This window comes from Amphibalanus amphitrite, unplaced genomic scaffold (assembly GCF_019059575.1).
Source record: "Amphibalanus amphitrite isolate SeventyFive unplaced genomic scaffold, NRLGWU_Aamphi_draft 000022F_arrow, whole genome shotgun sequence".
NCBI lineage: Eukaryota > Metazoa > Arthropoda > Thecostraca > Balanomorpha > Balanidae > Amphibalanus > Amphibalanus amphitrite.
In genome coordinates this window covers 1,524,484-1,535,926 of record NW_024881518.1, presented here as the reverse complement: position 1 = coordinate 1,535,926, position 11,443 = coordinate 1,524,484, and the positions used below count along the sequence as shown (strand labels likewise).

Below are 11,443 nucleotides of genomic sequence, written 5' to 3'. Positions count from 1 at the left end.
CACTATTTTGCTAATTCTTGTCACCTCAATGGGAATATGCAGCAATATTAGCTTCTATAGGGAGCAAATGGACCTCCCAAATCCAAAAATACAATCAGATTTCAAAAATTTAAATTTTGATTTTTCGAATTTCTGCCGTCGACTGTGACCTTGCCGACTTCCGGCGCTCCCAACGCGCCATTTTTAGAGCTAGGGAAACGAAATACATACCAAACGATAGATAATTGATCAAGGAACACGATAGTGAAGGTTTCAAGTCGATATCTCCCACCGTTTTGCCGCAATCGCCGCGGAAAGTTAAAAAAGTTGGATTTTTTTCGGAAAATTTGACCTTTGACCGGTCATAAGTAGGTCAAATGTTGACCTAGGACCAAAAAATATACCACCAATCTCGAGATCTCGTTGAGAGCAATCCGTTGTTTTTTTCCGCTAAGCTCTACGACCTTCCGTTTCGAAACGCCAGGGGGGGTCGTAACAACCCCCCCCCCCCTGGTCGTTCGTGTTATGAGAAATGGCCTGGTCGTGCGAGGGTTAAGCGCCATAGCGCTTCTACGCCAATCGTAATGTTTCGACAAGAGTGAATATGGATGCTCAAATAAATCATCTCTCTCTCTCTCTCTCTCTCTCTCTCTCTCTCTCTCTCTCTCTCTCTCTCTCTCTCTCTCTCTCTCTCTCTCTCTCCTCTCTCTCTCTCTCTCTCTCTCTCTCTCTCTCTCTCTCTCGCTCTCTCTCTCTCTCTCTCTCTCTCTCTCTCTCTCTCTCTCTCTCTCTCTCTCTCTCTCACACACACACACACACACACACACACACACACACACACACACACACACACACACACACACACACACACACACACACACACACACACACACACACACACACACATGTCTTTAGCACCAACAGTTCGTAATTTTTTGGCTAAAAACTATGGATTACGTCACATGACCTCAGATGACCTTTCACGTTGCCCCGTCAGTAAATGGCACCAGGGCCCAATCTTACCAAATGCCGTGAATGCGCATTCACGGCATTCGGTAACATTCAGAACTATTCCACATTCACTTGTTTATTTGTTCAGGCAACATTCATAATCATTCACGCTATCAAAATCATTGGACAAGATTAGCTGAGTGTAAATAAAAGAAATATCTTTGATATCAGAGCCGTTAACTCCGGCCAGTGCTGCCAAATCCTATTTACGGCATTGGTAAGATTGGGCCCTGGGTCATTACAGATAAGATAATCTGTCATAATCCTCGTTGGGTGGTTTTGACTCGTTTACTCGAAGCAGGACGCATTTAAATGCTTTTCCATAGGCTTTTAACTTGGACCATGACTCTGACCTGACCACAGGTTACAGATGTAAAAATTCTGAGATATAGGTACAAATTACACATGCACTGGTAGTGGTACCTACTGTAATGAAAACCGGAAGAGAGGAAATCGCTCCGTGAAAAAAAAAAACTCTAGCTCTGACGTCATTTCAAACTTTTCTGAGGTGGGGTCAACAAACCCGTTCTGGTGACCTGGCCTGACCTGACCCGGTAATTTGCTTGCTGTAATGTGCGCAATGAATATTTAGGAAATGTCATCAAGTAGGGTAAGATGCCTAATTAGCGACCCCTTAATTTGAACCGTCACTGCTCTTGCTTTATGGGTGCCACTGTATTACTGGAATGATTTTTGGAAAGGTCGTTCACTTTCTTATCAGAATATATTCGTTTTCTGCCCCACTATCCACAAATTTATTTGTAGTGAGCGTTTTGGCAAACCATTGCAAAAAACGTTTATAGGGCACTTGCCCCGATTAGTGACCGGGGAGGGTCGGTAAAAGTCTATGGGTTTCCCCATAGTAAAAATGGCGAAAATGTTACGCTCGAAAACATGAAATAAGATACATCAATATATCATATACGCCATGCACCTAATCACTGGAACAGGAGCATTTTGCAAGCACATTTATGTTTGTGGAAGCTGATCACGTAATGCACCAAAGGCGAAAATAAAGCGAAACCCAATTTTTTTAGGTTATCCCGTATTGTATTGGAGGCCCCCACTGGATTCAGCACCCCTGCAGTCTGCCATGACAATGAGTATCACCTGCCACACATCGCAAGCTTCAGCAGCCCCTCATTCTCCCTTTTCTCTTTTCCCATTCATTTTTCTTCTTGAGCTATTGTATGGCAGTCCTTTTGACATTGTTTTCTCCCCGATGTCTCTTACCAGCTTTTCTGTAGGGGATGGGTTGCGAAAAGGAAAAGGTCGCTAATAAGCAACCCTATGAGCTGAATATCTTGCGGCGTTTGGCCATGGCACAAGAAAAACCTGAGGTTGCCTTTTGCCCCTGTAACATCCAGGCTCAGCACGGACCTTTATTGGCACCGCTCCAACTCCAGACTGCCGGCCGCCGCTCCGGCCCGGCGGTCGGCACGCTCACACCGCCACTCAGCTGACCCAGCGCCCCGGGTCATAGACCGCAGTCAGGGGCCTACAATCCCGCCGGCCCAGTGACACTCAAACCATCGCATTACCTCCCTCCAAAAAAAAAAAAAAACAACAACAAACAAACAACAAACGCCATTCCTGGCTCAGAAACGAAAAGAACACAACAGCTACACAGAAGTCTCAAGTGTTCATTAACACATATCTACCCAGCACCGGGTCTGTAATAGTCCGGCTTGCGTCGTTCCCGCTGTGATCGACGCAGTGTGACCGACGGAACACCTTCCGCTCTCTCTAGTGAGCCCGACAGCCCTCGGGACACCAAAGAATCCCGAGTCACGCCCGTGGCAGTCCCTTCGCTCAAAGTCTGACTCTGATCACCTGTACACGCGCGCGCACTCGAAGTCTGATCACCCGCACACACGCACGCACCAGAGGGGGGACGAGCAGCCGGAGACGACTGTACTCCGGGACTCTCCGAGCTCTGCTCAGGCTGGCCGGCGTCAGCCGCCGGTCTCCGGTCCGAGATCACCACGGGATCCTCCTGCTGATCGTCCTCCAACCAACCCTCGTCCGGCTCGCCACCCGCCAGGTCCCGCCTCTCCCGCAGCCGTCCGAAGTCGCAGACGTCCGTCTCCGTGCGATTCTTCGGAGCAGAGTCGCCCGCAGACCGCAGCTGATCGAAGTGACGGCGCCACAGTCGACCATCGTCCAGCCGGACCTCCACCATCGTTGCACCGAGGAGAGAGACGACCACTCCGGGCGACCAAACCGGTCAGCTCCCGAAGCCTCTGGCGTAGACTCTGTCGGACACCTGAAATTGACGGCCTTTAGTACGCATATCATAGTACTCTTTCTGTCTATCCTTCTGCTGCTCTACAGTTCGTTCCAAGTCCGGTTTGAGAAGTTGCAGTCTCGTCTTTAACTCTCGACCGAACATCATTGAAGCAGGCGTTACCCCCGTTGTTGCATTGGGTGTTGAATGGCAGCTGATCAGCCATTTAGCAAGTTTGACGGACATGGTTCCGGAAGTAGATCTTTGAAGCGCATACTTTACTTCCTTGACGTACCTTTCCGCCAACCCGTTACTTGCCGGCCTGTGAGGAGCCGTCCTCACATGACGGATGCCGTTCCTCCTCGTGAACCGCTGGAACTCCTCCCCGATGAAGGCCGGACCGTTGTCCGAGACGATGGTGTCCGGGAGGCCGAACCTGCAGCACAGCAAACGAAGAGCATCCACGGTAACAGCGCTGGACGTAGAAGTCGTCAACACAACCTCCACCCATTTCGATGTTGCATCAACGACCACCAGTACATACTTCCCATTCACAGGCCCGCCGTAATCGACATGAATTCGCGACCAAATTTTTCTCGGCCAATTCCACTGATGTAGCTCGTTTCTTACAGGATGGGGCCTGGTTTGTTGGCACCCATCGCAAGAGCGCACGAATCGCTCGATGTCTCCATCTATATGAGTCCACCACACACATGTTCTCGCCACAGCTTTTATCCGACTCACCCCAGGGTGTCCTTCATGTAGCTCGTGTAAAACGTGCTTCTGTGCCTTGGCAGGCACGACCACGCGGCTGCCCCACAGCAGCACTCCGCGGATCACCGACAGCTCATCTCTCCTGTGGAAGAATGAGCGGATGTCCTCCTCGTCAGGCCACTCACCAGTCTCTATGGCCTGCCGCACCCGACTCAGCAGAGTGTCCCGAGACGTCAGCGCAGCAATCCGGGAGGAGTCCAATGCAAACTCCTCCTCCAAGCTCTGCAACAAACACACCATCTCAGACACCTCATGGTCACGCTCCTTCGAGACGGGAAGCGGTAATCTGCTGAGACCATCGGCATGTCCTATCTGCGTCGTTGATCTGTACTGAATCGTGTAATTGTACGCGGATAACCGTAGCGCCCATCTCGAAATCCTTGCGGATGCTGTCGCCGGAATCCCTTCATGCTCACCGAACAGTTTGACCAGTGGCTTGTGGTCAGTCACCAAAATGAATTTGTCATTTCCAAACAAATACTGGTGAAACTTCGTGACGCCAAACACCAAGGCCAACGCCTCCCTCTCAATTTGGCTCATTTTCTGCTCAGCTTTGGATAGCGATCGTGAAACAAACCCCACTGGCTTCTCGGACCCATCTCTGTATCTGTGTGAGAGCACTGAGCCAATGCCAACAGAGGATGCGTCACAAGTGAGCACAAGAGGAACGGTTGGATCAAAATGCGCCAGCACTCGTTCCGACGTTATCAACGTTTTTGCCTCATTGAAAGCACTCTGCTGCTTTGGTCCCCAGGCCCACAAAACATCCTTTTTCAAAAGCTCATGCAATGGTGACAGTACCTCAGATCGGTTTGGTAGAAAACGAGCATAGTAATTCAGAATGCCCAAGAAACTTTTCAGCTCTGACACGTTTTTGGGACTTGGCGCAGAGTGGATGGCTCTCACCTTCGCCTCTGTGGGGTGACAGCCCTCAGCGTCGATCCTGTGTCCCAGGTACTCCACGCTGTCCACGCAGAATTTGCACTTCTTCTCCGACACACGGAGTCCGGCATCTTGCAGCTTCTCCAACACCGCAGATGTGCGCTGTAAGCAGTCGTTCTGGGATTTCCCAGTTATGAGCACATCATCTAGGAAAACACAGACACCAGGCATACCATTCAACAACTTCTCCATCTCTCGCTGAAACAACGCCACCGCCGAGTTGACACCGAAGCCCAGGCGTCGATACCTGAGAGGTCCAAGGTGAGTGTTAATCGTCAGGACATCTCTGCAGTCTTCATCCACCACGCACTGCTGGTAGGCCTGGCTCAGATCGAGTTTGGTGAAGACTTTGCCTCCCGCCAGTGAGGCAAAGAGATCTTCTATCCTTGGAAGTGGGTATTTGTCAACACGAATGGCACGATTCGCTGTCAGCTTGAAATTCCCACAGATTCTGACACTGCCGTCTGACTTTAACACCGGTACAATCGGAGCACCCCAAGCTGCATGTCCAACTGGTTCAAGCACACCCATGTCAATCTCTCGCTTTAGCTGCTCATCGACCCTTTTCTTCAATGCAAAAGGTAGCGGCCTCGGTTTGTAAAACTTGGGAGCCACACTACTGTCAATGTCTAGTTTAACTTTCACCCCCTTGAGCTCACCCAGGCCTGGCCTGAACACTTCAGCGTATTTCTCTTTCAGAGCCGTGACAGCATCACTTCCACTCACCGAGAACATGTTGAACCAGTCCAGCTTCAGGTTCCCAAGCCAGTCGCGCCCGAGGAGGTTTGGTCCATCTCCTCCAACCACCACCAGTGGAAGCCATCTCGCCTGGTTGTTGTACTTCACGTCCGCGATGAATTCACCCACGACCGGAATCTTGGCTCCAGTGTAGGTTCTGAGGACAGACTTTGGCTTCTTCAACTCAGGAGTCGGATGTATCTCCTGAAACGTCTTCACATTCAAAAGCGAGACAGCCGAGCCCGTGTCAACCTCCATTTGTATGACTGTGCCCTCGACATCAACATCAACAATGACCGGCTGAGCCGCATTTTGAACGGCGTTGACTACAGTATGAATCCTATCTGAGTCAGAATCAGACTCGTCAGAAATGGGCGGGTCCCTTTCCACCAGCCTGGTTGTCTGGGAGCCCCCTCGTCGGGTTTGAGACTGTTCTCCGCTCCCTCTGGGGACTACACAACGGCGTGCCAATTTTTCCACAATTGAAACATTTGAAGCTGGCGTAGCGACATGTTTGGGCCGGATGAGAAAGGCCACAGCGGTGGCATGGCTTACCGCGACTGCGTTGGCCGGCGTGCACTTCATTGATCCCACCCGGCGTCACGTCCCGACCCGGCACAGAGATCTCGTTGACGGTGCTCTCCTGTCCTCCGATGATCCTGGCGTCCCTGGAAGCCGCTTCTAGTGACAGACAAATCCGGTTAGCCTGAGAAAATGTCAGTGTCTCTTCCGACAACAACTTCCTTTGCATCTGAGCATCATTCACTCCACATACCAAACGATCTCTCAACATCTCATTCAGGGTCTCTCCAAAAGAACAGTGCTCAGTCAGCTTCCTCAGCTCAGCAACATACTCTGCTACTGACTGGCCCTCCTTTCTACAGCACGTGTTAAATTTGAATCGAGCCACAGTCACAGACGTTCGAGGTTTCAAGTGACCATTGAGCAAAGTCACAATTTCTGTGTACGATTTGTCACCGACTTTGCCTGGCGACACCAAACTCCGTAACACAGAATAGGTATCCTTACCGCATTGTGAAAGCAGGTAGGACTTCTTCTTGCCACTGTCAGTCACATTTCTTGCATCCAAGTAAAACTCAAATCTCTCGAACCACTCTTCCCACACATCTTCGCGTAAATCAAATGGGGCTAAACTGAAGCCTTCAGCCATCTTCCATAGCACGATATTCACCTCGTCGCCAATTGTAACATCCAGGCTCAGCACGGACCTTTATTGGCACCGCTCCAACTCCAGACCACGGTACATAGAATACTAGGTAACACCGGTTTGTCCGCTCAACACAGGGCCAATGGTCACCACTTTCTTCAGCTGACGTCTGTGACCTTGAGCTGACCTAGGATGATAAACAGCTGACAATTTAGGCCATTTGGAGCTCACTTGACAGCTGAAGAGCGTGATTTAAAATATAAATATTTGTCAGGCACTGACAAAAGATATTATTCACCAGTCATTTTTTAAGCACATTCTGTCATAAATTAGTTGACTCCCTCTGGTCTTCCACACGGCAGAAAATGCAAGTGCAAATTCTGCCGTCTTGAAGTGAGCCAAACGCTTATGATACACATGATCGTTTCTCTCAAATCACAACGGAAACTGCGAGAAAACAAGAGAGAGTCGGACTCTACAAATGAATGAATTTGGAAGAAAAATAGCTGTATTTTTTCCTGTGGAAATGTTGACTTTGAAAACATTGGCCATCAACTTTAAAATTGCCCCCAAATATGAAAATGTGTGAATTGACAAAACAGGCAATCTTGCTGTTTTTGCCCAAGTTTGTTCATGATTGAGAGAGATTCGATGCGAAAATGCACTGATATATACTTTTGAAAGCGAGGTCTCGATCAGTGTATTAATTTTGATTTTTAACTTAACGCTAGTCCCACTTTTCCCTCCAAGAAGATATATTTGTCAATTTTTCAATAATCATATTATGCGTCATTGCTTTAAAAATAAAGAGAGTCGGACCGTAATTCTTTCAAAATGACTGATCGTGCTCAATATCTATCGGAATATATCAACAGATTGGCCAGACTCATTGGCTAAATATGTTTAAATTGCATTTTTCTTACTTTCTGCAGAATTTCCTGCAAAATTTTACTGTAGTTTAAGCTGCGTTTCCTGCAGATTGTGTTCACAGACCAATGGGAGACAAGTATTTCTTCATCAACAGGTTTATTCGCCATCAATTGGTCTAGCTGGTGTTTTTCGTATGCGCAGCTTATGTCACAGCTGCGTAAGAACACGTTCGCTTTAAATCATTATGGGTATGGGTATTTCTTTTCGGAATATCAAAGGTCAATGTTGATGTGTTTCATAAGATTTGTGGTGGCGGGATTATCGTCATTAACTAATTACTTGATATCAATATCAGATTTTAATGGGGAGTGGTGTAATTCCCGCACGACTGTTGACTTTCATTGTAATTGCCTGAGCTGGTTCCTGGGCCGCCTCAGATAGCAGGATGGTGTGTCAAGTATCAACTTGACAGGAAGGTGGGTACCCAGACACTGAAATTTCTGTGTAATTTGCGCCAAAAATTAGGTACCTATTTGTGCAAAAATTAAACCCTTTTTATATAAAGCACATGTGCACATCTACCGATCAAGGCTATATCAAGGCTATGGCGTCTGCCGCCATGCGCCGAATTCGGCGCATGCGAAGTTACCTACGCCGGACATGCGCTGAAATTTTCGGCGCAATCCCGCCACTATGCCGGACATATAAGGCATAACGTGTATTATTTCCAGTCTGGTACAAAACAAAAATCAAACCTTACCTAACCCCATGTTGCATGTTCATATGAACTGTAGATCAGATATTTTTTTGAAAAAATACCCATCTTTCATCCTTTCAGCATACCTACAGTCTACTAAACAGCCTTGGTATCAACCTAGCATTCATACTTTATCTGCACATACATATTGTAGTAAAGACCTCTTCTTCTAAGAACTGTATTTACTTAGCAGCCCAGCACGCTCAAGCTATCCTGGAAACAGGGACCCCAAATCAGTAGCTGCAGACATGCACAAGCGCTCGTCACATGCAGCGCCATGCAGGGGCCCAATCCCACCAGAACATGCCCAGGCACACAGCACAAACCATCCACATTCCATGCAGCCAGGAATCCATTATCACAATATTGATATATGTGGTATGTTTTGTTCAGTAGGTTATATGTAGTAGGTCAGCCGTCAGGTGCCTACATGCTATCATTTGTCATGCTTTGATTTCAGATGGTGTCTTGTGGGCTTTATAGTGGGCTTTGTGGCCCTCGTGCAAGGGTTAAGTGTTGATGCACATAATGCAATGTGTTTTTTCCATGGGCGCAGGAACCTCACGTAAAGTTTGGGGGGGGGGGGGGCAGAGAACTTCAATGTCACTTTGTGGGAACCGTAATACCCCTATGAACAAATTCTTTGCAGTTTCGTGCTCATCTCACCTTGCCGAACCATTTCTTGCTCTTAGTTTTGAATTTAAATGAAAAATAAATATTTTACTTTAAAAATTAGCATAGCTGAAAAGTGGGGGCATGTCCCCCCCCTCCGCTCCTACGCCTATGGTTTTTCTTAATGGTACAAATCATCCACATTCATATGTGAAGGGTAGGTAGCTACCTACAGAACCAAATCAATGCCTCAATTGGTCATTGTTTTCTTACAATAAGTCCCTCCTCTGCCAATCGCACTGAAGTATCTACTGTCACAATGCAGTGTGCGTCATGATTTATCAACTCTATGCTTACAATATATTTCCATTTGTCAATCACATATTGTTTTTTTTACAGGCTTTCCGGTTATGACTGAGGCCGGCATCTCACCTGTCCTGGCTACGCCAAATCACTGCGGATGCCGGATGCCGAGGACCGGAGAGCCAACCGCTTTGAGGCGTGAGCTCTGTGGCGTGGCTCGAGTGACGGCTACGGCGCCGTCGACCTGGTTGAATAGCTGGGGCCTGGACGAGGGTGCCCTTAGTACGGTGGCCAATCGGTTACGTCCGAGGGGCGCTCGAACACGCTGCCGTCGCGTGGCTGCCGGCGGCCGCCCCCTCGCACGTGAATCTTCTGGAGCGAGGACTGCGAGAGGCGGCCGCATCATCACCTGTGTCCGCGCTCAACACCGTGCCACGCACTAATGGCGGAAGCCCGACTTTCTCCGATGGAGGAGAGAAGCTGGACGCTGGCTGCCAGGCTGCTGGGGAGGGCGCTGGCTCTGCCATCAGGGGACCTCCTGCGCGCGACCGCCAAGGCCTCGGCACCGGCGCGCCTGTCTTCGGTCCGAGGCTGGAGATTGCGAGGCCGCCAGGCCTGGGCGAGAGCGAGAATCCCACCGTGTCAACAGACGGCTGGCGTCACCTTCCGGTTGGACGAGTGCCCGATCCGGGCTGGGGCCACGGCGGCGGAAAGGGAAAGCGTGGCTACGCTGCACCTCGCGTTCCTGCCCCTGTGTGCTGTCCGGCTTTGGACGGACGGATCTGCGGAGGGCGGAGTCTTCAGGTGCTGGGCGGGAGCCGTGCTGGTCTGGCTGTATTTGTATTTGTATTTACATTTAAGAGCGATCCACATACAAAGTGCGTGGCGATTACTGCTCAGAATCCGTAACCGCGGCTGCTGATCTAATCATTCAAAACATTTGCACATTCACTCACGTCAAAACAAGGACAAGGCTGGACGAAGAGGCCGAGGAACTGCGGGCCCCGGCCGGAGAGCTGTGCTTTAGCTACCGCGCGGAGATGGTGGCGCTGGTGACCGGTCCGGAGACCCTACTCGGAAGAGACAGAGACCAGGACCTGCGTTCCGTACCTATCTGCTAACTGTGCGGTGGTGCTGGTGTAGTGCAGCATTTTTGGATGGATAGCTACATTTCACGATTAAATAGCTGTTACGTTTCAGTGCAGGTGGCGTGACGAACAATGTGGTAGTTATCTGTTGGCCACTTCTGCGGCCGCTGCTATTTCCTACTCGAAGGCGGGCGCGCTGTTTGGCTGGGCCGCCAGGATGTTCCCATTATGTGTCGACGACAAAGCGAGTGTATTCGTGTTCTTTTAATGCACAGAGGTCTGTTGTATATTTGAAGTTTTATTTTAAGTTGACGATTGCGAAGGGCAGATTCATCTTCTCTCTTTCATTTGTGTTGCCACTTTATCGTTCATGTTTGTTATAAGTGTCCATGCGGCTTGGTTGTCATCTTTATTCCTGATGTATTTTATTTTACGAACATGCTGGTGATCAATGCAATACACTTTTGGTTAATAATGCTGCTTTAGCTCTGATCCTTTGTGGTATGTCTTGACTGTACTACTGCGATAGCGATTTTTCCTCACCAAAATATGCAGGCAACCAATGTAAATGCTGGCAAAAGTTTGTCATTACGTGATGTATCTAAAAAAACATCGAGTTCCTGAACGTGGTCGTGTACTACGTAACCGGAAACTCAATAGGACGCAGAATTCTGTGAAGCAAAACTACAGAAGTGAGGCTGGCCACGCCAAAATCAAGTGAGATATGTCTAGCCTTTCTTCAGCCGCCAAGGCTTCGATAGACTATCCCCGGGTTCGGTGTCTCTCGAACTACGAAGATTTAACGTCGTCCGGCCAATCCTGGTTAAGGTCAGCGGGGATTTAGCTGTGGTTATGGAACAGGATTGGCCGTCCGAGAGACTCCGAACCTGGGGTATGTTGCAGCTCAGCTATGTCGACCGAGTGTCGTCGCAAGCTGCACCACTAGACGAGAACAAATAAAACCGTCCCGTCCT

At 49.1% G+C, this 11,443-nt stretch overlaps 1 protein-coding gene across 14 annotated transcripts; it reads right to left on the bottom strand.

The window, feature by feature from the left end:
- Nucleotides 1-2,359: 2,359 nt before the first annotated feature.
- On the bottom strand, nt 2,360-7,053 carry LOC122392189 (uncharacterized protein K02A2.6-like). 14 transcript variants are annotated; one of them, XM_043386883.1, is made up of 7 exons: nt 6,701-6,843; nt 6,227-6,352; nt 5,660-5,884; nt 4,898-5,050; nt 3,962-4,213; nt 3,536-3,653; nt 2,360-3,256 (listed from the first exon to the last, which is right to left on the bottom strand). In XM_043386883.1, the coding sequence occupies exons 2-7, from the start codon at nt 6,254-6,256 to the stop codon at nt 2,946-2,948; spliced, it is 1,089 nt and encodes a 362-aa protein (XP_043242818.1). In that variant the 5' UTR covers nt 6,257-6,352; nt 6,701-6,843; the 3' UTR covers nt 2,360-2,945. The 14 variants fall into 14 exon arrangements, with proteins under 14 accessions (XP_043242818.1, XP_043242828.1, XP_043242808.1 ...); XM_043386893.1 differs by having other exon boundaries at nt 4,898-5,079; nt 5,660-5,828; nt 6,227-6,377; nt 6,701-6,806; XM_043386873.1 differs by lacking the exon at nt 5,660-5,884 and having other exon boundaries at nt 4,898-5,079; nt 6,227-6,349; nt 6,701-7,053.
- Nucleotides 7,054-11,443: the final 4,390 nt, after the last annotated feature.